Source organism: Chiloscyllium plagiosum, unplaced genomic scaffold (genome assembly GCF_037043375.1).
Source record: "Chiloscyllium plagiosum isolate Xiang-an unplaced genomic scaffold, Cpla_swu_hap1 HiC_scaffold_47, whole genome shotgun sequence".
Taxonomy (NCBI): Eukaryota; Metazoa; Chordata; class Chondrichthyes; order Orectolobiformes; family Hemiscylliidae; genus Chiloscyllium; species Chiloscyllium plagiosum.
In genome coordinates this window covers 19,300,440-19,328,268 of record NW_028270185.1, presented here as the reverse complement: position 1 = coordinate 19,328,268, position 27,829 = coordinate 19,300,440, and the positions used below count along the sequence as shown (strand labels likewise).

The 27,829-nt window shown below is 44.9% G+C and overlaps 1 protein-coding gene and 1 long non-coding RNA gene across 2 annotated transcripts in view; one reads left to right on the top strand and one right to left on the bottom strand.

The window, feature by feature from the left end:
- Positions 1-5,657, top strand: part of LOC148135998 (uncharacterized) — a 33,600-nt gene extending 27,943 nt beyond the window's left edge. Inside the window, exon 3 of the long non-coding RNA XR_015754745.1 lies at positions 2,603-5,657. This is a non-coding gene — a long non-coding RNA (uncharacterized LOC148135998). The remainder of the gene's footprint in view (positions 1-2,602) is intronic.
- A 1,657-nt stretch (positions 5,658-7,314) lies between these two features.
- LOC122542884 (uncharacterized) overlaps positions 7,315-27,829 on the bottom strand; it is a 65,507-nt gene continuing 44,992 nt past the window's right edge. The window contains exons 4-6 of the mRNA XM_087984062.1: positions 23,158-23,314; positions 19,396-19,589; positions 7,315-18,405 (exon numbers count right to left, since the gene is read on the bottom strand). Of these exons, the coding sequence (XP_087840188.1) occupies positions 11,296-18,405; positions 19,396-19,589; positions 23,158-23,314 (7,461 nt within the window). The 3' untranslated portion in view covers positions 7,315-11,295. The remainder of the gene's footprint in view (positions 18,406-19,395; positions 19,590-23,157; positions 23,315-27,829) is intronic.

Genomic DNA, 27,829 nt, shown 5'->3' with positions numbered 1-27,829 from the left:
TGATGCTATTCTAATTAGATGAGTGTGAAAGAAGAATTTGTCTTTTACAATAAATGGAACAAAGTTCAATCAGAGCAAACAAATGACAGGGAGGCCATTAATTCCTCTATAACGGATCTGAGCCACCTTACTGATAATCACTTACATAGAACATTGGTGTTAGCAATTCTGGAAAGTGTAAAAATAGATAAGTCCCCTGGGCCAGATGGGATTTATCCTAGGATTCTCTGGGAAGCCAGGGAGGAGATTGCTGAGCCTTTGGCTTTGATTTTTATGTCGTCATTGTCTACAAGAATAGTGCCAGTAGACTGGAGGATAGCAAATGTTCACTTGTTCAAGAAGGGGAGTAGAGACAACCCTGGAAATTATAGAGCTGTGAGCCTTACTTCAGTTGTGGGTAAAGTGTTAGAAAGGGTTATAAGAGATAAAATTTATAATCATCTAGAAAGGAATAAGTTGATTAGGGACAGTCAACATGGTTTTGTGAAGGGTGGGTCATGCCTCACAAGCTTTATTGAGTTCTTTGAAAAGGTGACCAAACAGGTGGATGATGATAAAGTGGTTGATGTGGTAGAAATGGATTTCAGTAAGGCATTTGATAAGGTTCCCACAGTAGGCTATTGCACAAAATACGGAGGCAATGGATTGAGGGTGATTTAGTGGTTTGGATCAAAGATCAAAAATGGGAAAATTTCATCCTGGAATTCATTACTAGTGGGGTATCTCAAGGATCTGTTTTGGGTTCACTGTTGTTTGTCATTTATATAAATGACCTAGATTAGGGCACAGAAGGATGGGTAAGTAAATTTGCAGATGAAACTAAGGTTTGTAGAGTTGTGAATAGTGATGAAGAATGTTGTAGGTTACAGAGAGACATAGATAAGCTGCAGAACTGGACTGAGAGGTGGCAAATGGAGTTTAATGTGGAAAAGTGTGAGGTGATTCACTTTGGAAGGAGTAACAGGAATGCAGAATACTAGGTTAATGGTAAGATTCTTGGTAGTGTAGATGAACAGAGAGATCTCAGTGTCCAGGTACATATATCCTTGAAAGTTGCCACACAAGTTGATAGGTTTATTAAGAAGGCATACTGTGTGTTCGCTTTTATTGGTAGAGGGATTGCGTTTCGGAACCATGAGGTCACGTTGCAGCTGTACAAAACTCCGGTGCGACCACATTTGGAGTATTGCATAGAGTTCTGGTCACTGCATTATAAGAAGAATGTGGAAGCTTTGGAAAGGATTCAGAGGAGATTTATTAGGATGTTGCCTGGTATGAAGGGAAGATCTTACGAGGAAAGGCTGAGGGACTTGATGCTGTTTTTGTTCGAGAGAAGGTTGAGAGGCAACTTAATTGAGACATATAGGATAATCAGAGGGTTAGATAGGTTTGACAGTGAGAGCCTTTTCCCTCGGATAGCAATGGCTAGCACGAGGGGACATAGCCTTAAATTGAGGGGTGATAGAATGTCAGAGGTAGTTTCTTTACTCAGAGAGTGGTAGGGGTGTGGAATGCACTGCCTGCAACAGTAGTAGACTTGCCAACTTTAAGGGCATTTAAATGGTCATTGGATAGGCATATGGAAGAGAATGGAATAGTGTAGGTTAGATGGGCTTCAGATTGGTTCCACAGGTCAGCACAACATCGAGGGCTGAAGGGCACTGTAATGTTCTATCTCCTAACATTGGCTCAGTGATTAGGGATAGCATGGTGGCTCAGTGGTTAGCATTGCTGCTTTACAGCGCCAGGGATCTGGGTTCGATTCCAGTCTGAGGTGCCTGTCCGTGTGGAGTTTGCATGTTCTCCCTGTGTCTGTGTGGGCTTCCTTTGAGTGCGTTGGTTTCCTCCCAAAGATGTGCGTTTTAGGCAAATTGGCCATGCTAAATTGCCCATAATGTACAGGGCTGTATCGGTTAGGTGCATTAGTCAGGGGTCACACAGGGTAATAGCGTGGGGGAATGGGTCAGAAGATTGATGTGGATTTGTTGGGCCAAATGGCCTGTTTCCACACTGTAGAGATTCTATTATTTCTATGGTAAGCTCATAAAGGACTGCATCGTAGTGGAGTTGCTGTATGTATGAAGCTTTATCAGACATTTTACAGTGCAAAGAAGACCTTACATTGGCTAAAACAGTGCCATTCATCAGAAAAGTTGAACTGTTCAAGGAAAATTGGCTGTTTGTCCAAGGGGACAGAGAAGCCTCCTGCAGCCAGGCCATAACTAATGACTTAGCCCAATTCATCACTCAGAGGGCTGCCAATATGCCAGGAAGACAGCAGAAAATGGGAATGGGGGAGCATTGACTACCACTGCTCAAATTTCAAGCCATGGTGGGAAAACTCCACATCTCTGTCAAGCCTGCCCAACAGTTATTACTGAGTGTTGTGCATGTCTTAACAGAGGCCATTTGCAGATTAATTACTGAAGCTACGACAGAAGACATGCATCTATGGGACAGGAATTTAAGACCAGGCCACTCCAATCTGCAACTGTCCAAGGAGCAATATAAACACCACATATATATTTTGGAATATAACTTTGGAAAAATGGAAGTTAGATCATTGTGTTACAGAAAATGTATCAGTTTGTTTTTATTTCAGAACTCAAAGTTGAAAGATATTACTGGGTGATGTGAACTTACTGGTCGCACAAGTTCATATAACATTTGGAGACACAAACACAGAATGCTGGAAAAACTCAGCAGGTCTGGCAGCATTTGCAGAGAAAAAGCATAGTCAATGTTTTGACTCCTCATCAGAACTATTTTGTTTATTAACTTTGGAGAAACTGGATTTGATTTAATATCTTTGTGAGACTAGTTGGGATCAGGTGCCTTTGGGATCAGGTGCATAGCAACAACCTTTGAATTTTTAAGCTGAAATGCATCACAGATCTCCAGAGAGCCTGGAAGTGAAGGCATGCCTTGCTGAGAAAATAAAAGTCTCAAAGACTCTGAAAAGGAGTTTCCTTCTCAGGCAAATACCTAGGTCAAAGTGACCAGCTGCTGAATTAACAGTATTGTGGTCAATAATGATAGAATCACCAACAAGCAAAGGAACTGTGACATAGTTACCTCATTCCATCTTTGTGTTTGGACCATTAATCCACAGAATTTGTTCCTTTTTGCCAGTGTTTTCCACCCATCTTATTTCCATAGGGTTGTCTGTCTTATCTGTCCATTTTGTGAATGAATGTGTGCACTTTAAGTTAAAGGAGATGTAGTTTAAGTTTGCATATTTGTTAAAGGATAGGTTTATCAGACGGGGTTTATTAAGGGCCGTAGATCATCCAATAATATTAGAAGGATTTTGAATATGATTCAAGCCTGTCATCAGGGAAAGCTACCAGGAGTAATAGTTTCATTAGACGCGGAAAAGGCATTTGATAGGGTTGAATGGTCATATTTGTTTTACACATTGGAAAGGTTTGGCGTTGGACAGGTGTTTACCAAATGGGTCTCAACATTGTATAATGATCCCAAAGCAGTTGTGGTTACCAATGGATTAGGTTTGGATAGCTTCAGTGTGGGTAGGGGCTGCCGTCAGGGATGTCCCCTCTCGCCATTGTTATTTACGCTAATAATTGAACTACTAGCAGAAGCTATACGAGCTGATCCTAATATAACGGCCCCGAGGATTGGTACAGGTAAACATAAAATTACCCTTTATGCAGATGATGTTCTTCTATTCCTCAGTAATCCTCTGATGTCCGTACCTCGCCTAATCCAAGTTATTAATACATTTAGCGCATTCTCAGGCTATAAAATTAATTTTTCAAAATCGGAGGCTATGCCAATGGGTGGCCTTGCTATGACACCCCACTTAGTGGACAGATCCCTTTTTCCCTTTCGTTGGTCCCTGGTGGGCTTCTTATATTTAGGCATTTTTATTACTCCAGTATTTGGTCAGTTGTATAAGGCTAATTTTGTGCATTTACTGGAAAGGATAAGGCAGGACCTCCAGCGATGGGGAGACCTTCCAATTTCCTGGTTGGGTAGAATAGCGCTAATCAAAATGAATGTCCTGCCCCGTCTCCTATATCCTATGAGAATGCTTCTGGTGATGCTGCCCAGGACGGCTCTACGTAAATTATAAGGCTGGCTGGGTTCCTTTATCTGGAATCATAGACGGCCCCTCATTAAGCTGAAGAAGCTACAGCTTCCACAGACAAGGCGAGGATTGGACTTCCCAGACTTTAGGAAATATCAGTTAAGTTCCCTATTAAGTTACATAGCTGATTGGGTCTTGTCTGATCCACAATCAATCTGGTTGGACATCAAGGCCTCTCAAGTAAAATACCCACTTATTAACCTTTTATTTTCAGACAAGAGGAAAATCATTACAGATCACTGTAAAAACCCTATAATACTAAACACAATTAAGGCTTGGAATATAATGCGGCAAAACGGGGGCAACTCACATCAAACATCCCCCTATGCACTGATAGTGGGAGCATGGGGATTCCAACCGGGGTTTACAGATGCCATTTTTAAACTCTGGAGATCCAGGGGTATCTCATGTTTAGGGGACCTATTTAAGGATGGGGTCCTGATGTCTTTTGAACAGCTGCGTCAGAAATTCAGATTACCTAATGGAGACCTCTTTTGATATTTCCAAATTCGAGATTATATACAGAAGAAGACTACGTTATTAGATAGTCTTTATAAATCAGATAGAGAATGTAGTGTCCTACGACCAGTGAGGGTATCTTCCGTCAGTACTATTTATCATTTACTACATGATGAAGTATCGGGTGATATGGATAATCTGCTTAAAACATGGGATCAGGATTTGGGACTAGAAATCTCTATAGAAACGTGGAATGATATTTGGGAAAACGCTAGAAGAATTACTATCTGTAACAGAACCCAGGCTATCCAGCTGAAGATACTTCATAGGGCCCATATAGCACTGGTTCGACTGGCAAAATTTAAGGCAGGAGCATCTCCAATGTGTCCCAAATGCAAAATAGAGGTGGGCACTCTTGTACATTGCCTATGGACTGTCATAAGATCCGTAGATATTGGACAGAAATTTTAGGAACGGGAATTAAAGTGGACCCTGTATCTCTCCTTTTGGGCTTTTCGAACTTTCCCTCCCTGGACATGTACGGGAAGAGACTATTTTCTATTCTTTCTTTCTGTGCAAGGAAAAATATTTTGGTGAACTGGGTGGCTGAGGGCCCCCCTGGACTTTCAAATTGGCACAGATTAATTATGGAATGTATTCTCCTTGACTCCCTTACAAATATGGTGCACCGAAAGACTGAATTTTTATAAAATATGGCAGCCCTTCTTGAATTACATAAATACAGATATTTCGGCTATCCTAACAAGGGCTTTTATTTAATTGAGATTACAAACCTGGCTGGTCCGGGCCCCTTAGGAGAGGAATCCCGCACGAATATGGGTTTTATTACATCTGATGTTAACACATTCCGAGCATGTAAGAGACTTAAATATACACTCTGGTTAGTTGTAGGTTAGATTAGTAGATAGTTGAGTTTTGTTTTTTTTTCTTTTTCGGTACTTTTTTATTCTTTTGTTAAATTTTGGCTATTGTATATTTGATTTAATTGTATATCAATGTTTATATTTGAGAGTTTTGTTTATTTTTGTAAACTTGTAAAAATGTTAAATTTCTAATAAAAATATCTATAAAAAAAGGATAGGTTTGTCTACAGTTTTTTTTGTTTACTGATGAAACATGGTGTATGTAGCATTCTTCTGTATAGCAATCAAAATCAGGCAGATTAAGGCATTTGGTGGTTCAATTATATATATATATTTGCAACACCTGATGGAATAGTGAGTCTTGTGACCCATTGCTCTCCTCTAATTAGGAACATGACAGAAGTTTGGGTGCTCTGTATTTTTGGACATGGGCAACATAGAGAAAAAGTAATTGGTAAAGGATAAAAGGACAGGATTCAGTGTCTTATACTATAAAAGTAGGATTGTATTAGAAATGACTAAAACCATCCTGCAGATGGAGGAGGTATCCCTGAGTATTTTATAAGACTTAAGTAAGGCTAAGTTAATAGAATTGGTGAAGAGGTTCAAGGTGGAATTTTCTACGAAAGTTAGGCAGGCAGACATAAGTAAAATATAAGCATTTATATAACATAAACAGCTCCTGTCTGTACTGTGACACTGGAACAGCTTGGACAGACTCTGTGAATGGTACGTATGGGAGATGGTAAAACATTCAAGGATTTTGGAAAGGGGAGGGTGAGGGGATACTCATTTACAAAGGAAGAGGGTTAGGATAGCTTATTAAAATTGGGAGTGATGAAAGCAGATTGGAAATAATTGTACCTACAGAAAAGCAACTATTCACTGATTCTCACTGGGGTACGGAGTCCCACAAACTGATCTTCATTGATATATGGATCCCTCATATTGATCTTTATTGGGGTATGGTGTCACACCCATACACTGACCCTCACTGGAGTATGGGTCCCTCAAACTGACCCTTACTGGGGTATGGGTCCCTCTCACTGACCCTTACAGGGGTATGGGTCTCACACACACACACACACATTGACTCTCAATGGGGTACGGGTCTCTCACACTGACCCTTACTGGGGTATGGGTCCCGCACACACCGACTCTCACAGGGGTATGGATCCTACACACTGACTCTCACTAGGGAATGGATCCCACATAGACACACTGACTGTCACTATGGTATGGATCCCACACACTGACTCTCACTGAGGTATGAGTCCCATACACACACTGACACTCATTGGGATGACACTTGCTGTCTCGTACCTGGCTCAAATGTACATTCTTTATGTATGCACTTAAACATGGAATGTTGCCATATTTGACTACAGGGTCTGCACCATGACACCCATTATAACTGTTACCTCCAAATCTATACCTCGCCCATTTCTATTGGGATCACAAAAAGGCGAAGTAGGATTTCCCTTCCCTGGGACAGAGGTAATGAAACTGACTGGAGAGTTTACAACTCAACTGTCACTGAGTGTGATTAGGTCATAGCAAATTAGTCACTTCTCCCAGCAGCCTCTAGTTACAGAAAGTAAGTGGCATAACAGATAACTCACACAGCCCATGTGATTAACTAGGTTTCTTTTTGGTCGCCTAATGGTGGTTTCAAGAGGAATCTTCCAGAGTATGTGGTTTTGCGAAGGTTTATATGACTGTGGAGGGAACTTGACCTTTCCCGTAGGTCACTATCTGTATCATTTACCTGGGCTACACTGGCTACCTTCACCCTTCTCAGTTACAGAATCTCCCCTTACGTGAAACATTCAATAACATACAACCAGACTTGCCGCAGCATCGGTGTGAGAATTCCTCATCTTTATTATACATGGTTAAAATTATTCATTAAAAATATATTCCATACTTTCCATGTTACAATCACAAAAAGATCAAAAATAGTAGCAGTAGACCATGTCAAGAGATATTTGGTTCCCTGCAGCAGTGCATTTTGCTCTGATTCTTTCCACATTTAATGTCCTGTAATTCTGAATGGTTTAAGTACACTGCTCACCAACTCATTTCCAAACCCATCACTAGCATCATGAGACAAACCTGATGATATTTGTGATCAACTTAAAACCTGAATTCATAGGGTTATAAGTTAACCTACTGTGAATATTGTGTAATATCATCAATGTACTCAGTAGGTTGACAAATAGTCCAGTACCAGATATAGCTGTGTATTAAGCCAGTGGGACGTATCTCTGGGTAACCTCTAATAACATGGTTCCTCTGTGACAGACCAAGGCCAACTGGAGACAAGTCAACCAGATTGTGGGACCACAAATGGTTCATTTGCCTAACTTCAGCTCAACAGGTGTGGTCAGAAACTATTCCTCAACGTGAGTGGGATAGTCTGCATGTGTGTCTGTGATGGAGGAGCTGGTATCAGAGAGTGGGATAGTCTGTGTGTGTGATGGAAGAGCTGGTATCTCAGAGTGGAACTGTGTGTGTATATGTGTGTGTGAAATGGAGGAGCTGGTATTGGAGACTGGGGTAGTGTGTGTGTTTGGCTGTGTGTGATGGAGGAATTGGTATTGGAGAGTGAAACAATTTGCGTGTGATGGAGAAGCTGGTACTTGAGAGTAGGGCAGTGTGTTTGTGTGCGCTGGAGAAACTGGAATCTGAGCATGAATTAGTGAGTGTGTGATAAAGAGCTGGTATCTGAGTGTGGGATGCATATGTATGCATGATGGAGATGCTGGAATCTGAGAGTGTAACAGTTGATTGGGAGGTGGAAGAGCTTCAACTGCTTATAAATGGGTAAATGTCTTAAGATATTGTCTCTAGTGTTGTTCTCTCTATTAATTAACATTTAAAAATATGATCTGATAGCTGAGGTCGCATCAGATTCGGGAATGCTTTTAGTTTGGAGAAGAAAATATCTCTTGAGCAATTGGCAAGAACATTGCCTTTAAGAAAATACTTAAAGGATTTCAACACATCTTCATTTCAAACAAGATTTAATATTTTTTGCACACACAATATTAAAAGCGGGAATTTAATGCATCAAGTGGGATCTCTGCAAATCGCTGCATTCACCACAATAATATCTTCACTTTCTCCAGATGTACTATGTAAGTGTGATTTTAGTACTTTATTTCAGTTTTTGAAACATTAGTATGAAACATCAGATAGAGGCGAGTGTGGCCAACAAACAGTGTTTCAAAAGAAGCTGGCAGCCAATACGTGTGGATGAAATTCATAAAAAATAGATAACAATGAGATTAATGGGGAGCAGGAACTATCACTTACCAACAACCCTGACCAATTTTACCTGACTTTCACCAGCCATGACCGACTTAAACTGACTGGCATTACAAGCCTTGACTGATTTAACCTGACATTACCAGTAGCTTTGACCAATTCAACCCTCACCACCTGACGTTACCAGATTAGATCACAAAATAAAATTAATAGAAAATGCCTTTCGTTTCTACCAAAGAGGGTTCATTCATCTGAATTCAATCTTTTCATTAATTAATTATCATTTAACTCTACACCTTCTCAGCTATGTCTATTAAGTACATGTGGTTACTGGTAACTTCTTTCATTGAAACATATGTCTGCCATTGAAGGTCTGTTTGAGTCAGGTGATAGAATTGTGGATCTGATAGCACAAAGAGAGACTATTCTGCAGATGATGCTTGTGCTAGCTCTTTGAGAGTGCTGATCCAATTTTGTTCCACATCCATATTTTATCCTTTAATCCTGCCAATTGTTCCTCTTAACTACATGATTGATGCCCTTTGGACGATTTTCATGGAATCTGCTTGATGTCAGCTGTGTATTCTGGATCATTAGACCTTGCCGTTTCTCCTCATTTTCTCCTCTTGTGAATTACTGCACTTCTCTGAACTCTGGGAACTGATCAACTTGACCAAAGGGAAGGGTTCTTGCCACTTGTTTCGTCAGTAGCCTCTCCTGGTTCTGTATGCCTCTCCCTGAACTTTCTCCAGGACATCAATCCTCAGCTTTCCCAAGAAGTGCCTGGTGCCTGGTTTTCATCTTGGTAAACATCCTCTGTACCCTCTCCAAGATCCTTTCCAACATTCCTGAACTGTGGAACTCAGGATTGCATCCAGCCATCCAGCTGAGGCCTGAGCCTCAAAAGGTCTGGCATGACCTCTTTCCTTTTGTCCCTATTCACCGGGTCGTGTCCTGTAAACATTCTGAACCTCTGCATCAGTTGAATAAAGTCATCCGGTCTCATTCTGTCAGTGAGTTTGTCACAAAGGTTTCACAATAGACTATGGTGGGTCTACCTAACGTGATCTCGGTGCTGCTACACCCTCCAGTTATATTATACTTTAGGCAGCTTATTTTCTGTCTTCTAATAACTAAAGCCAATGAGTTTGAATGGACACATCAAAAGCAAAATGACACCCACTCACCACTTTGATCTAGGTTGGTCACTGGCTACACTCATTAACCCTTCACGTGAAAAGGGCTAATTGTACTACAAAAGCAGGTCGTACATGTACTTTGCATGACTATATGCTAATGAGGACCATTAATGGCATACAAATGCTTCAACTTTGCTCAATTAGGCTCCTTAAGAGCTCTTGGTAATTTTTCATTACCTGTTCGGGAGCTTTGAGATGCTTCTGCAGCCTGTCTACACATTGCTCCACGTAAAACAAACACAACAAGTTAAAGTTTGATCGCCGCTGGAACCTTCCCTCCCACACGACATCTCATCTTTACACAGCTACTTTGCAGTTGAATAAAATGGTCTGCAACTGGCCAAGATCCCTTTGAAATAACTCTTCAAGCCAAAGGCAAAGCAAACAGGACAGGGCTGGTTCACCCCATTGGAATTCACTGGCCATCCTATTCACCCTTTGGGGCTCATACACTTCTTGAACCCTGTCTAATTAACTCAATCTCTAGATTTTACTTTCACTCAAATTCATTTACCTTCTTCTTTCCTCCTGTTTGTTCACAGAATTCCTACAGTCGGGTTTGGCCCATGGATTCCACATCGCTCCTCCAAAGAGCATCTCACCCAGACCCAATCCCCCTACCCTATACCAATAACCCTGAATTTACCATGGTTAGTCCATTTATGCTGCAGATTCCTGGACACTATGGGCAATTTAGCATTGTCAATCCACCTAACCTGCACATCTCCAGGACCACACAGAGGAAACCCACGCAGACAAAGGGAGAATGTGCAAACTCCACACAGACAGTTGCCCGAGGGTGGAATTGAACCCAGGTCCTTTGCGCTGTGAAACAGCAGTGCTAACCCACCATGTGACCCCTTCACTCTGCCTGAAGACTGAATAAATGGTTTCTTCCTAGAGACCCTAAATCATGACCAAATGAAAACAATTGTCCATAAAAACCTTTTAATCAGTAGCTAAGTCCTTGGCTTTTAATCTATAATTAATATAGTAAGACCACAATACTTGAGGAAAATCATCAATTGAAGCAGAATGTTTTGAAGGAACCAAAAGAAAATTAAAGGGTGAGTGGATGTGAGAAAGAATGTTGGTGAGCGTTAGTCATAGTGAACGTTCTGTGCACAGTCTCCATTAGAAGATCACAAGCAGCGTGATCACAACATACAGTATTGGACAGTACAGTTTGAACTACCATTGCTAGTCCATGGAGACTGCAGCCTGTATTGTGTCAAATTGTAGTCCAGTCACCTTTATCTGTCTGCTCCGAAACACAGGAACACTGTTAATTTGATGGAAGTGAGGGAAATCTGTACAACACTCAAGTCTCTGTCTACTCGGGAACTCACTCCTTGCTGTTTCTGACCTTCAGTTAAAAGCTCATTGACTTATCAGTCAGAGTTTCAATTTTCATCTGTTTTTTGCCCTTCGACCCCATGACAGGACCTTCCCCTTCAAAGATCTTCTCCTCAGAAATGTGCTCCTCATGGTAGATGGTTGTGAAGCCTACTTTGGGCATTTGGAATTTAAAGTGTCTTTCTGTGGACTCATCATCGTCGAGCTGTAGTTCTGACATAACATTGTTTTCGTATTCCGTAGTGGTGACGTCCAACACCCCTTTAGACTTGGGGCCAAGGGAGAACTTGGGGAGTTTGAATTTAGCGGACTTATCCTTCATTTCTGACTCTTCTTTCTCATCCCCTTGACCGTCTGTGGTGCTCTTTAGTTTGGACACTTTCCCCGAGTCAGAGAGGCCTGATGCAGTGCCGTGAACAGAGTACGTTCCTTTGGATTTACCTGAAGTAAAGCCCACTATGGATTTTGACTTGTTAGTCTTGGTACGTCTGGCATCCCCACTGGACTCCAGCAGAACCATCTCAGTCCTGGCTGTTGATGTCACCAGATTTGACCCATCTGGCTCTCCATCCCTTTCATGGCTTTTCTTTTGGAGGCCTGAGAAGGTTATTTTCAGTCCTTTGCCTTTTGCGTCCTCTCCATTCATTCGTGGGGATGAGGACCTGGGAGACGGGCCAGAACTGGACTTGGACCCGGCATCATCTTTCGACACTGACATTTCTGTTTTGACCAGTTGGAGGCTTTGTTCATAGTCACTGTCTTTGGCTTTCAGGTATGGCGAGGAAAATTCCACTTTTGGCAGCTTGATTTTTCCCATCATGCCTTGGCTGCCAGCCATCTCACCCTCTCCATTGACATGAAGGTCCGAGGCATCGCCTGATTTCCCTGCAACAGGTGAAGCAGGTGCACCCAAAGCAACATCAACCGTGGGTATTTTAACAGGCGTGAAACTGATCTTGGGCAACTTCAGTTTCATTTTGGATTTCCCATCCGAACTATCCGTGTCATCACTTTCCTCAGCTCCTGCAGCCTTCTTCCAGGCCTCTCCTTTTCTTGGGGACCTGTCAGCCTCCAAACCTCCGTTGAACTCCGCAGTTTTACTTTTAGACAAGGAGATTCCAAAGCTCGGCATCTTCACACTGGGCATTTTTACTTTGACCGCTGCATTATCGCCCTCTGGTGGAGTTCCAATGCCAATGTTCCCCTTCGCAGATGGCGATTTGCTACGTCCTTTGGCCTTGGGTGAAGACGTTTTGATATCTTTTTCCGGTAAATGGCCGGTCAGGTCCTTGCCTCTCATTCTGGCCTTTGCAAAGCCGAGCACCTGCTTTCTGGCTTTGTCAGTTTTTGTTTTTGCTTCAGATCCCCTGAGCTCTGCATCAGGCAAGTCAATGTCAGCCTTAAGTGATGTATAACTTCCCTTTGCTGTGCCCTCAACCTTAACCGCACCAGGGGCCATCCTCACCTCCTCTTGCTGTGTGACTTTTGGCAACTCCACACCGAACTTTGACATTTTCCCTTTCAGCTTGCTCAGTCTGCTTTCTGAAGCATCTGGCTCTTCTCCAGTCACCTCCATTTCAGAACCTTTGAAACCTTTCAGAACTTGCAACCCTTTGATGCTCACTTGTGCCCCTTGAAAGTCTATTTTAGTCTTTGACACTGAGGAACCCATGGTAGCCCCTGTGCTGCTTTGATCTCCCGATTGTGCCTGACTGCCCTCTTTGGGTTCCAATGAGCCAAACGAGGGCAGCTCAATCTTGGGCATTCTCAGCTGAAGGACATCAGTTTCCCCCTCCGCTGAGCCTCCTCTGTCACCCAGTTGATGGAGGCCAATTTCAGTGGCGCTTCCTTCCACCCCAGACGATGAATCTCCGATCTTGGGTGTTGAAATCTCAACAGTAGGCATCTTGAAGAACGTCTTGGCAGATATTTCTTGTGAAGTCACTTGGCCAATCTGCCATGCGTCTGCTCCAGCTTTGACCTCCGCTTTTCCGGCTCTGTCCAAGTCCTCTCCTGGCAAGCCAATCTCAACTTTGGGCATCTTCACCTTCAGCATCTGGAGCTTCCCATCTGCGTCCGCCTCTGGTCCCTCAAGATCCACCTCAACTTTCGATCTGCGGGTTTCCTTTTCTGACTGCATTACCTTGGTTCTCACCGTCACCTGACTGGCTTTGTTGCCAGAAGTGCTAAAATCTGGCATCCTCAATGTGGGCATTTTAAATCGGGACTCGGGACTCTCTGAGCTCGCTTCCTGGGCCTGGACCTCACCTTTTATCCTGACTCCCCCTGCTTCTTTCACTGCAGCTTTGGCCTCTTGGTCGGTAACTTTGCCTTTTGGTGAAACTCTGCCAAAATCGACATCCACTTTTGGGCCAGGGATGGTGACCGACGGCATCTTAATCTTGAACTTGTCCGACTTCCTGCCACCATTTCCTTCGAAGGCTCCCTCGGCCACCCTGGAAACTCCCAGAGTTTCACCATCGCCCTTGTGGCCTTTCCCAAGTGAGATGCCAAACATGGACCCTTTCGCTTTGGATTCTTTGAGCTTCCCATCCGAGCCCCGTAGCTCTAAATCGACTTCTGTTTCAGTAGATTTTGGTGAAATCCCAAATTTCGGCAGGCTCAATTTCAATATTCCTCCCTCTGTTTCAGTGCCAGATTTAGCAGCCTCTTTTGCTGCAGCCACATCCACTTCGGACTTGGCCTTTGGGGTGCTGATTTGCAACTTGGGCATCTTGATTTTGCCCCCTTTGGTCTTCCCCTCGGGGCTTTCTACTTCAGTCCCTCCCTCCACCCGAGGGGTTTTAATTTCTACTTTTGCTTTTGGTTTCACTTTGTCGGTCGGAAGACTGACGTCCACACTTGTGCTGGTCCCCTCTGCTGATGAAATGCCAAAACCAGGCAAAGACACCTGAGGGATCTTTATTTGAAATTCACCCCCTGCAGTCTGAGTATCGGTTTTGGCCTCTGTTGTCTCACTAGCCATCTTTTTATCTTTGGAAAACGGGATATTGAGGTCCAGCTCTGGGGCCACCATTTTCGGTGGTGAGAACTTTGGAAGAGTAAATCCAGGCATTTTGAATTTTCCTTCTGCATCAAGTCCCTCAGCCTCAAGCAGAGAGGCATCCATCTCAATATCAGCTTCTGATGGTTTAACTTTGGGGAGAGAAAGGTCAACTTTAGGCATTCTTGTTTTGAACATAATCCCTTTACCTTCAGGATCCTCTGTATGATCATCTGTAGAAGCCGAAATATCAACACCAGTCTCTTTCTCCTTTGACCCAGATATGCCAAACTTGGGCATCCCAATCTTGGGCATTTTTAGTTTGAATTCTCCATCTTCAGGTTCAGCGCTTAGTAAAGTAGCCTCACCTTCAACCTTTCGCCCTGAGGCATCAACCTTGGGCATGGACAAACTCAGGTCGACATCTGGAGCTTTCACTTTGGGCAATGAAATGTCGATGGATGGCATTTTCACCAACGGAGCCTTCTGTTTCCCTTCCATGTCCTGCATCTCACCTTTCACCTTTGGAATCTTTAAATCTCCCCCATAAGTTTTCAGATCGACTTCTGAGACATCGACCTCTTCCCTTTGCAACAGTCCTTCAACGCCTGCCTGTTTTACCTGAGGCACTGAAATTTCAATGGCTGGCATCTGTATATTTGGCATTTTCAACTTGCTTTCTACTTCGGCATCAGAAGTACCAGACGTGGCCTTGGTCCCCCCTTCCTGGTCTGCTTCTACTTTTGATCCCAATATACCAATGCTGGGCATTGAGAAGGAAGGCATCTTCAGTTTGATGTCAGGGGCTCCAGTGCTCAGATCAGGAGCCTTAATGCTGATGTCCATCTTAGGCGCTTTCATCCTGGCACTAGGATCTTTCACCTCAGCTTTCCCCTTTGACAACTTAGTATCTGAGGAAAGACTCACTTCAGTATCCAGGGATTTGCTTTTGAATGCTGAAATCCCAAATTTGGAAGTCCTGCCTTTTCCCTCTGGGCTTCCTGTTCCAAGCTCTGCTCCTTTAACCTGAAGCTTGCCTTTTGAAGTGCGTGTTTCAACATCAGGGGTGGTGACGTCAACACCCTCTTCATATTTTTTGGGTGTTCCAAATGTCGGCATTTTGAACTTGGGAACTTTAAGCTTGCCTTCCTTCCCTTTATGCTTTACATCATCAGTGTCTACATCGACAGAAGGCCCTTTGATCCCAATGTCAAGGGATTTACTTTTGATTTGAACTTTTCCCTTTGCTCCTGGCGAAGATGCTTTCCCGTCAACTTTCAGTGTGCTGCCATCTGCCTCCGTGTCCACTTTGCTCTTCAAACCAAATTTTGGCAGAGACACTTTGGGCATTTTCACTTTGGCATCAGGTCCTTCAATGCCACCTCTGTCAGTCTTGAAATCACCTTCAGCAGCTGGCTTTGATTTCACTGAAGGAAGACTGATGTCAACATTCAGGCCCTCCGTCTGAAAGGTGGGAATATCAATGGATGGCATTTTCATTGATGGCAGTTTCAGTTTAACCTTTGAACTTTCAATTCCCTCCACCTCGACCTCACCCTTTGATACTTTAGCGTCTCGTTTGCCAGATTTGGTGTCAGCTTCAACTGTTGGGCCAGATATGTCAACCTCATCTGACTTAATCTTAGGAAGAGCCACTGCCACTTTGGGCATTTTAAGCTGTGGACTCCTTCCACTCCCGTCTAGACCTTCAACGTCCAATCCTTCCTTTGCTTTCATGTCAACGTCTTCTCCGGCATCTTTGCTCTTTAGTGAAATTTCAAACTTTGGAAGTGATACCTTTGGCATTTGAAACATAGCATCAGTGCCTGCTGGGGTGATTCCAGGCACTTGGCTCTCCCTGGTAACCTTTAGTGCTTTAAAGCCAACACCAGAGACCTTAGCATCCCCTCTGACAGCAAGCTCAGCAGTTTCTCCTTTTTCTTTCGGAAGGCAGATGTCAATGTTTAGCTCAGGTACTTTGACCTCAGGCGCTGAGATATCAATAGTTGGCATTTTGACTGACGGCATTTTCCCCTTAATGTCCACCTCAGGGCCACTAGCTTCCCCTGCCACATCTTTGGCTGATAGGCCAAAGGTTGGCAGTGACACTTTTGGCATCTTCAACTGCAGGTCGAGGGCCTCTGGTGTCAATTCCAAAGGTTGCTTGTCAATCTTTGGGACTCCAATGCCAATTTTCGGAGGCTTGAAGCCACCTTCGACAGCCGGAGCTGAGACCTCTGCCTTCATGTCAGGCATCTTAATCTCAGGGGCTGAAATGTCAATTGTTGGCATTTTGATGGATGGCAGTTTTCCAATCAAATCAAAGCCACTTACATCTGCTTCAGTTGGAAGCTCGGTTTCAGCTTCTGCCTGTTTCATTTTGGGGAGGGACACCTCAAATTTGGGGATCTTCATTCCTTTGAGCTTAGTGTCTTCAGCAGCTGCCTCTAGTTTTCCATCCACTTTTGCCTCAGCCTCTTTGCCACCAATTGAGATATCAAACTTCGGGAGGGACACCTTTGGCATTTTCATCTTCAGGTCGAAACCCTCAGAACTCACTTCAGGCCCTTGCCCATCAATCCTTGGCCCTCCCGCGCTGACTTTGGGCATTTTCAAATCAGCTGTAATGCATGGAGGAGAGACCTCTACTTTACCAGTTGGGAGGTGAACATCTGGAATTGTTACCTTTGGCGCTGCAATGTCAATGGTTGGCATTTTCACTGAGGGCAGTTTCATTTTTGCCTCACCTCCTTCCACTTGAGGGCCCTTGATGTCCATTTTGGCCTTGGAAACCTGTCCCTCAGACACAGGAACTTTCACGCGTGCCTCCGTTGTTGGTGGGGTCCCATCAACCTCAGCTTCTCCCAGTTTCATTTTGGGAAGCGAGACTTCAAATTTTGGGACCTTTAACACTGGACCTTTGGCATCAGGGCCTTCAACTTCCATTTCCCCACCTTCCTTGTCCTTGACAGAGATGCCAAAGTCTGGGAGCGATACTTTTGGCATCTTCAACTTGATCTCCGGCCCTTCGATACCAATCTTTGACTTCTGGATTTCGCCCTCAAACTTCGCAGTTCTAGCGTCAAGGATCTTAACATCTGTGGCTGAAACATCAGCTTTAGCCTTTGGCAGGCTGATGTCAATATCGGGCACCTTGACTTTGGGGGCTGAAACATCAAATGTTGTGACTTTGTGAGCAAATTCTTTAACTCTTCCCTCCAAACCTTCTGCTTTATAAGTACCAACAACAACTTCTACGCCTCGTTTAGGCACATCCACCTCTTCGGTTTGTTTCATTTTTGGTACAGAGATGTCAATGCTTGGCATCGACATCTGAGGCATCTTCAGTTTGTCTTGTGGGTCAGCTTCAGTTTCTCGTCTTTCCACTTTGCCGGTGAGACCCGTCGTATCTACAACCCCACTGTCCTTTAGCCCGAATGACGGCATCTTCAGCTTAAAGCTGGGCCCTTTGCCCTCTTCTTCAACTGATGGGCCTTTGACGTCGATTTCAGCTTTCGGTAAGCCAATATCTATCTCAACCTGAGGGGCTTTCGCTGGGAGTCCAAGGATCAATTTACCTTCAGGCACTTCTCCTCCAGCAGATACCTCCGCTCCACCAGACATCTTGAGTTCAGTTTTACTTTTGGAAGTGGGGACATCTACTTTCCCTTTTCTCGTTGCAGATAACAGATTGAGAGCGGGGACTTTAGCTCCAGCCTTCACCTCCACTCCAGCGCCTTCAAGTTCTTTCAGTGTGACCTGTGGCACCTTTACTGAGATAGCACCTTTCTCCTTTGGTGGCTCTAAGGTGTCAAGTTTGGCCTTCCCTGACTCACTGGGCCAGAAGCCTGGGAACTTGAGTTTTCTCTTCTTGTCTTTGACCTGACCCTCTCCCAAAGTGAGTTCAGCTTCCACCTCGGGATGGATGAACTTGGCATCACCTTTCAAAGCTGCTGCTTCCTTGGGGGAAGTGATAGTCAGTCTCTTAAATGTGGAGAATTTAGGGAAAGCAAACTCTACGTCCACCGGCACGTCCAGTTCAACGTCTGCCTCTTCCTTGCTGAGGACCTTCCCCTTCATTAATTTCTTGGTTTTTTTGACAGGCGACATGCTCTTGATACTCTACACAAAAGACATGGACATTAAGTCTTCAGGGATTGATTTTATTAATTCAAGGGATGTCTGTGTTTCTGGCTAGGCCAGCATTTCATTTGCCCTCCCTTATTTGCCCCTTGCAAAGATGGTTTTGAGGGTGAGGCAGACTATTTGCTTAGCTGAGGGACAAGTGAAATACGAGGAGGAGGCAGCCATTCAGCCTCTCATGTCTGCACAACTGTAATGGTGGGTCCTATGGCCTCAAGTTTTGGATTCCCCAACCCTCGGGAAAAGATCTTGGCTATTCTCCTTATCTATGCCCCTCATGATTTTATAAACCTCTGTAAGGTCACCCCCTCAATCTCCTACTCTCCAGCGAAAAAAGTCCCATTTTATCCAGCACCTCCTTACAGCTCAAACCCTCTGATCCTGGCAACACCCTTGAAAATCTTCTCTGAACCTCCCCAATTTAATAATATCCTTCCTGTAGTAGGGCGACCAGAACTATACACTTGAGATGGTGGTGGCGAGTTACTTCATTGAGCCACTGCAGTTATTTGCTGTAGGTAGACCCACAATCAAGGAGGGAATTCTAGGATTTTGACCCAGTGACACTGAAGGAACGGCGATATATTCCAAAATCCTGGAGCTCCCTCCCTAACTGTATCATGGAGAACCAATAGCACACAAACTGCAGCAGTTCAAGAAGGCTCAAGGGTAATTTGGGGTGGGCAATAAATGCTGGCCCCAGCCAATGATGCCAACACCCCATGAACAAATTGAACAGTATAAGTTCCCAAATGGAAGGACAGTCAATTCACAGAAGCAGTATGTGTATTGAGAGACATCAATATGGGAACATCATTTTATGGGAACAGAAATCTTACAGTGTACAAATCAGGAAGTTGACTTGCTTCTTGTCTGTCCTCTACCTGACAGCAGAAGTAAAACTCCCCTCCAGTTTAAAGACTACTTTCAATTTTACTGAACAAGCTGGAGTTTTTTTGAAAATCTTACCAGTTTGGTCTTTTTGGCTTCTGGCCCTTTCAGTTCAAGGCTCCCAGTCTCTGATGAAATGGCCACATCAGCACTAGGCACTGTTCGCTTCAGGCAGAAGGCGACTTTATATGGTTCGGCACTCTGCAGAATCTTCAGCACGTCTTCGTACTTGGCATTGTCAAAGAAGACCTTGGCACTGAGAAGTTGATCTCCTGAAAAGACACAAACCCCGCAAGCAGGCGTCAGAGAAGAGGATGGAGAAAAAAGTGTCAGCTTTCTGCCACTGGCAAAGGAAGAAGGAATGGAACTCATCCAAGAGGGAAAGCAGGGGATGGAGAATAACACATGCAGTAGGTAAATGATTAATGGGTCGAGGGAACAGTGAATAAAGGGCACCTCAGAAATGGGAGCCATCCAAGTGGGAAAGGTGACAGTCTAGTGGTATTACCGTTGGACTATTAATCCAGAGACCCAGGTCATGTTCTGGGGATCTGGGTTTGAATACAGTCATGGCAATAGTGGAATTTGAATTCAATAAAAATCTAGAATGAAGAGTCCTAATGACGACAATGAAGCCATTGTCGGGAAAAACTCATCTGGTTCACTGATGTACCTGAGGCAAGGAAACTATCCTTACATGGTTTGACCTCCATGTGACTCCAGACCAAAAACAATGTGGTTGACTCTTGACTGCCCTCTGGGCAATTAGGGATGGGTAATAAATGCTGGCCTAGCCAGCGACGCCCACATCCAATGAATGGACGTTTTTTTAAAAAGGTAGTTGTCGTAGGGGAGGGTATAAAAAAGGGTATAGATACTGTTCTCTGCAGCCAGCAGCAGGAGTCCCAGATGGCTTTGCCCGGGTTAAGAACATCTCGCAGAGCAGTGGGTGTATTGAAGAGCTCTGGGAGGACAGGCATCCAGCAGTCATTGTCCATGTCGATACCAACAACATTTGATAGGACTAGGAGGAGGTTTTGCTGAAAGACTTTGAACAACTAGGAGTTAAATTAGAAAGCAAAACTTCCAAGGTACCAATCTCTGGATTATTACCTGAGTCACAGGTAAACTGGCTGCTGTGTTGGGCTTAATAATGATATCTTCAAACCAAACTATTACAGGTTAATTGGACATGACAATGAACAATTGAAGGAAAGTGGAAAAGTGAAGATGGGCCTGATGCAAAACCAGCTTGGTTTGACCGGGGAAGGAGGTTGCGGCGGCAACTGCCTGCCCTTGAGGGCCAGTAGGAACCATTCACTTGTGCAGTCTACATGGGGCCACCTAGACTTGTTTTCCTGCCCTATTCTTGAGGAATGGTAAAGTACTGAAGGTCTTACGAAATGGGGATTCAGCACATAACCTTAGATTGAGAACGTATTAATATCAGAGAGTTTCCCCATCAGTTCGAGTTTCCTGAGACCAGTGCCATGGGATCTGAGATAGAGCTGTAAATGCCAACCGTCCAAAGTTCCCAAAGGCAGTGAGACTCATTGTGTGTATAAAGTAGTTTAACTTAATAGATTCACTCATTAATTGTATATATAAGGTAGATTAAGCTGATACATTTGCTATGTATTGAAGTGCACATGTCTTATTGTATCATTTTGATCAGACCTTGAAGAACCTGTTAGGTACTTTTAGCCTAACAATACGCTGGCATAGGTTAAATAAAGTCAAGGAGTTAAATATGTGGCTCAAAGATTGGTGTGTTGGAATGGCTTTCAGTTCATAGGGCACTGGCAGTAGAAGTGGGATTCTGTGGGATGGGTATCACTTGAACCATGCTGGGACCAGTGTCCTGGTGAATTGAATAACTACTTAGAGGGGGGATGGTTTGAAGACAGGGGAAAAGTAGACTTGCAAAGCAAGATGAGATGGCAGCTTTATACAGCAGCTATTTGGATAACGATACCCAGAGTGGAACAAGAAGGGGCAGAATGTATAAACATAGAAAAACAGCAGTAAGTAGAATCAAAAGGGGAAATAATGGTAAAAAGATAAAAATAATGTCTCTTTACTTGAACGTGTGAGGCATTGGAAGAAAATAAATGAATTAATTGGACCAAAAGACATTACATGATTTTATAGTTAATACAGAAACATAGTTACAAGGAGATCAAAGCTGGGAACTTAATTTTCAGGGGTATGTGACTTTTTGAAAGGACAGGCAGGAAGGGTGGCGGGGGGGGGGAACATTGTTGGTACAGGAAGGAACAAGTACGATAACAGGAAATGATTTTGAATTGGAAGGTTCAGAATGGGTGGAGTTAAAAAAAATGAGAAGAAAACACTAGTAGGAGAAATGCAGTTTTAACAGGAGAAAGTATAGTCATGGGAATAGACACAGTTCTCTGAGGCCAGGATCAAGAGTCCTGAAGGATGTGTTGTGCCTGGGGTCAGGATTTCTCATCTGGGCTGCAAAGAAACTTGGATTGGGAGGGGGAATATCCAAGTGCCTCACATTGTTACCAACAATATTGGTAGAAAGAGAAAAGAAGTTCTGCTGAGGGAATGTAAGCAGCTACGGGCTAAGTAAAAAGCAGAACTTCTGCTTCTATGACTTATGGGACACTGGGTAGAGGGTTTAATAAATAAATGGAAACTGGCTAAGTGGGACAGTGAGTAAAGGGGATAGTGGGTAAAGCACATAGTGATTAAAGGTAGCAGTGTGTAAAGGGAGACAGTGGGTAAAGGGAACAGTATGTAAAGCGCACAGTGATTAAAGGGAATGCTGCTGTCCATATGCCACCTGTGACAGTGGGGGGTCCCCATCACCTCCTGGAAACATACAGCCGTGCGGGAGAATTCACCTGTAAAGACCGTCAAACCGGGCACTCCAACAGGCCGAGAAAAATTATAGCCAAATGACCATCTTTCATAAAGTCAAAACCAACATTCGTGAGGGACATGAGACCCCTGGAGCAGATTTTCACTGTGATGCCTGGAAGGTGAAGCTGGCAGTTCCAATCAATATCTCATTGTTGAAGGTGTTTGCCTTTCATTGGTAATCATTGACAGTGTTTTCCGTCTTGGGCATTGATCTGTCATTGCTCAGACATCCAGTCCCTGAAAGTTGTGTTCAAACAAAAAGCATGGAATATTCTGTGATGAGGTCACTGTAATGTGGGCACGCTCCCAATGTACTGTCACATGCTCCCAAACTTGTCTGCAATTCTACATGGGGCAGGCAAGGCCTGCCCTTACCCAGACCATTGCAGGCCATTTCCCACCATGAGGTCAATTCTCAGGCTGAAAGGTCTGGCTGTTGTGAAGAGGCCGGATCTCTGCCTGAGTGAGGGCTGGAAGGAAGCATCAAGCAGCTGTGATCCAGGCAGCGAGGGTGGCAAATGGGGAGCTGACAGGATATGTCATCTTTGGAGACAGACTTGGTGAGGGGGTGGGGGGAGTTGTCGAACATAGTATAAAAATATGGGGTCTCTCATTTAAGACAGAAATATTTTCTCTCAAAGGGTCGAGTCTGTGCAGCACTCCCCAGACAGAGGGGGTGTAGATCATTGAATACTTTTAAGGCAGAAGTAGATTGATTCTTGACAAATGGGGATGGGATGGGGGTGGAGTCAAAGGTCATCGGGGTTAGTGGCCAAATGGAAGCAAACCCCCCCCCCTCAACAATCTTATTGAATGGTGGAACAGACTTTTGGGGCTGAATGGCCTCTTCCTGTTCCTAATTCATGCATTTGTAACTGGAAACTCCATTACCTTCTATACAGGTTCAACATCTGAGCCTTTAATATCCTGGCATGAAATGCAGCTTACCCTCCTTCAGATTGAGTGCTCTCGCAGCCCTCGATTCCTTCAGCACCTCCTTGACAAAGATTCCTTCTTTGCCTCCACCAGACACACTAAATCCTGTTGCTCCAGCTTCAGCCGCAGTCTCCACAATTAATTCCACCATCTCGGACATCTTCAGTTCCTGGTAAGATCAAGGGGGGCATGGGTTAGCCATAGGTATGCACTAAAGCCCACACCACATTGCTGGGTGGACACAATTAGATGAACCACTGGACTGCCAAACTCTGTCTTACTCTCCGCTACCTCCAAACGGACCCCACCACCAAGGATATATTTCCCTCCCCTCCCCTATCAGCATTCCGTAAAGACCACTCCCTCCGTGACTCCCTCGTCAGATCCACACCCCCCACCAACCCAACCTCCACTCCCGGCACCTTCCCCTGCAACCGCAGGAGGTGCAAGATTTGCGCCCACACCTCCCCCCTCACTTCCCTCCAAGGCCCCAAAGGAAACTTCCATATCCGCCACAGATTCACCTGCATCTCCACACATATCATCTATTGCATCCTCTGCACCTGATGTGGCCTCCTCTATATTGGGGAGACAGGCCGGCTACTTGCGGAGCGTTTCAGAGAACACCTCTGGGACATCCGGACCAACCAACCCAACCACCCTGTAGCTCAACATTTCAATTCCCCCTCCCACTCCACCAAGGATATGCAGGTCTTTGGACTCCTCCATCGTCAGACCACAACAAAACGACGGTTGGAGGAAGAACGCCACATCTTCCGGCTAGGAACCCTCCAACCACAAGGGATGAACTCGGATTTCACCAGTTTCCTCCTTTCCCCTCCCCCCACCCTGTCTCAGTCAAATCCATCAAATTCAGCACCGCCTTCCTAACCTGCAATCATCTTCCCGACCTCTCCGCCCCCACCCCAGTCTGACCTATCACCCTCACCTTGACCTCTTTCCACCTATCACATTTCCGACGCCCCTCCCCCAAGTCCCTCCTCCCTACCTTTTATCTTAGCCTGCTGGACAAACTTTCCTCATTCCTGAAGAAGGGCTTATGCCCGAAACGTTGATTCTCCTGTTCCCTGGATGCTGCCTGACCTGCTGCGCTTTTCCAGCAACACATTTCCATCTCTGATCTCCAGCATCTGCAGACCTCACTTTCTCCTCAAAGACTTTATGAATGAGCCTACCACGGGGAACCTTATCAAATGCCTTGCTGAAGTCTATATACATCCACTGCTCAACCTTCGTCAACCTGTCTTGTCACCTTCTCAAAGAACTCAATAAGATTTGTGAGGCATGACCTGCCCCTCACAAAGCCATGCTGACTGCCTTTAATCACACTATGCTTTGCCAAATAGTCATAAATCCTATCCCTCAGAATTCTTTCCAAAACTTTGCTGACCACAGACGTAAGACTCACTGGTCTGTACTTGCTAGGGATTTCCCTATTGCCCTTCTTGAAAAGAGGAACAACATTCGCCTTCTTCCGGTCCTCCGGTACGACTCCTTGGAGAGTGAGGAGACAAATATCTTCGCCAGCGGCTTCGCAACCTCCTTTCTTGCTTCCCAGAGCAGCCTAGGATAAATCTGGTCTGGCCCTGGGGACTTATCAATCTTAATGTTTTCCAAAATTTCCAACACATCAACTTCATCAATCTTGATCTGGTCAAGCCTATATCCCAGCTCCTCAAAGTTTTCATTCACAACAAGGTCCCTTTCTTTAATGAAAACAGAAGCAAATAACTCATTTAGGGTTTCCCCTATCTGCTCAGACTCCAAGCACAAGTTCCCTCTGCTATCCCTGATCGGCCCTACCTTCTTCCTGATCATTCTCTTATTCTTCATGTATGAGTAAAATGCCTTTGGGTTCTCCCTAATCCTTCTTGCCAAGCCTTTTTCATACCCCCTCCTGGCTCTCCTCAATCCATTTCTGAGATCCTTTCTAGCAAGCCTGTAATCCTCTAAAGCTGTGCTAGATCCTTGCTTCCTACACCTTACGTAAGTTGCCTTCTACCTTTTGACGAGAAGCTCCTCTGTTCTCGTCATCCAAGGTTCCTTAATCTTACCCCTTCTTACCTGTCTCAGACGAACAAATTGGTGCATCACTCGCAACATCTGCTTCTTAAATAGTCTCCACATGTCTGCTGTGCCCTTTCTGTGGAACAATTGCTCCCAGTCTGCACTTCCCAACTCCTGTCTGATAGTGTCATAATTTCCTTTTCCCCAATTAAATATCTTCCCTTGGTAACTGCTCCTTTCCCTCTCCAAAGCTATGGTAAATGTGAGGCAGTTGTGATCACTGTCACCAAAGTGTTCTCCCACCATGAGATCTGACATCTGTACTGGCACATTGCCGAGCACCAAATTCAAAATGGCCTCTCCCCTCGTCGGTCTGTCTACATACTGAGTAAGGAAACCCTCCTGAATACACCTGACAAAAACAGCTCCATCCAAACCATCTGCACTTAGGAGGTTCCAGTCAATATTGGGGAAAGTTGAAATCACCCATAACAACAACCCTGCTACATCTGCATTTTTCCAGAATCTGCCTGCCTATGAGTTCTTCAATCTCTCTACTGCTATTAGATGGTCTGTAGAAAACCACCAATGCAGTGGCTGTTCCCTTGCTGATCCTAACTTCCAGGAGAAAGTGAGGTCTGCAGATGCTGGAGATCAAAGTTGAAACTTTATTGCTGGAACAGCACAGCAGGTCAGGCAGCATCGAGGGAACAGGAGATTCGACGTTTCGGGCACAGGCCCTTCTTCAGGAATGAGCAGAGAGTGTTCAGCAGGAGAAGATAAAAGGTAGGGAGGAGGGACTTGGAGGAGGGGCGTTGGAAATGTGATAGGTGGAAAGAGGTCAAGGTGAGGGTGATAGGTCGGAGTAGGATGGAGGCGGAGAGGTCAAGAAGAAGACTGCAGGTCAGGAAGGTGGTGCCGGGCTGGAGGGATTCGGCTGAGACAAGGTGGGGGGAGGGGGGATGAAGAAACTGGTGAAGTCCAAGTTCATCCCCTGTGGTTGGAGGGTTCCCAGTCGGAAGATAAGACGCTCCTCCTCCGACCGTCGCGTTGTTGTGGTTTGGCGGTGGATGAGTCCAATGACCTGCATATCCTCGGTGGAGTGGGAGGGGGAGTTGAAATGCTGTGCTACAGGGTGGTTGGGTTGGTTCGTCCGGGTGGCCCAGAGGTGCTCTCTGAATCGCTCCGCAAGTAGGCGGCCTGTCTCCCCAATATAGAGGAGGCCACACCGGCTGCAGCGGCCTGTCTCCCCAATATAGAGGAGGCCACACCGGCTGCAGCGATAGATCCTAACTTCCACCCTTACTGACTCAGTAGACAAATCTTACTCAACAACCTTCGTTTCTGTAGCTGTGATGCACTCTCTGATTAGCAATGCTATACCCCCTCCTCTTTTTCCACCCTCCCTGTTCTTTTGAAACGTTCTAAACCCAGGGACATCTAGCAACCATTCCTGCCCCTGTGAAACCCACATCTCCGATATGGCCACAACATCGTAGCCCCAAGTACAGATCCATGCTCTAAGTCCGTCACTCTTATTTCTGACAGTCCTTGCATTAAAGCAGGCACACTTTAACCAATACCTTTGTTTCACTGCGTGAGAAACCTTCCCGATAGATTCACTACATCCTGTCACTGCCCCATCTGCAACTGTCCCCCTCTCAGCTATGGTGCTCTGATTCCCATCCCCCTGCCAAACTAGTTTAAACCTTCCCAAATCACACAAGCAAATCTCCCACCCAGGACATTTGTGCCCCTCCAGTTCAGGTGCAAACCGTCCTTCATGTACAGGTCCCACCTTCCCCAGAAGATATCCAATAGTCTAGGTATCTGAAGCCCTCTCTCCTGCACCAGCCTCGCAGCCACTTGTTAAGCTGCATTTGCTGACTGTTCCTCACCTCATTATCTCATGGCACTGGTAGCAAACCTGAGATCACTACTCTACTCATCCTGCACTTCAGCTTCCAACCTAACTCTCTGTCATCACTTTTCAGATCCTCAATCCCTTTCCTGGCTATATCATTGGTGCCAATATGTACAACGATTTCTGGCTGCTCACCCTCCCCCTTCAGAATCCTGTAAACCCGATCGGCAACATCCTGGACCCTGGCACCGGGGAGGCAACATACCTTCCGTGAGTCCTGTTCCTGACCACAAATTCTCCTGTCTATCTATCTAACTATTGAGTCCCCATACCATTAGCGCTTTTCTATTCTCCCCCCTTCCCTTCTGAGCTACAGTGCCAGAGACCTGACAACTATGGCTTTCCCCTGGTAGGCTGTCCCCACCAGCAGTATCCAAAACGGTATACTTATTGCTGAGGGAAATGACCACAAGGGATCCCTGCTCTGACTGTCAGTTCCCTTTTCTCCCCCTGACTGTAATCCAGCTGTCCTTATCCTGTGTCTGGGGAGTGACCACCTCCCTGTACGTCCTCTCAATTTCCCCCTCAGCCTCCCGGATGATTCATTGTTCATCCAGCTCCACTCCAGTTCCCTAACTCGGTTTTCGAGGAGCTGGAATTGGGTGCACTTCCCGCAGATGTAGTCAGCAGAGACATGTCAATCAATGATAGTTGCACAGTCACTGGCTTCCAATTCCAGGTTTACTGGCTGAATTTAAGTCAATCCAGTGAGATTACCACTATACTACATCT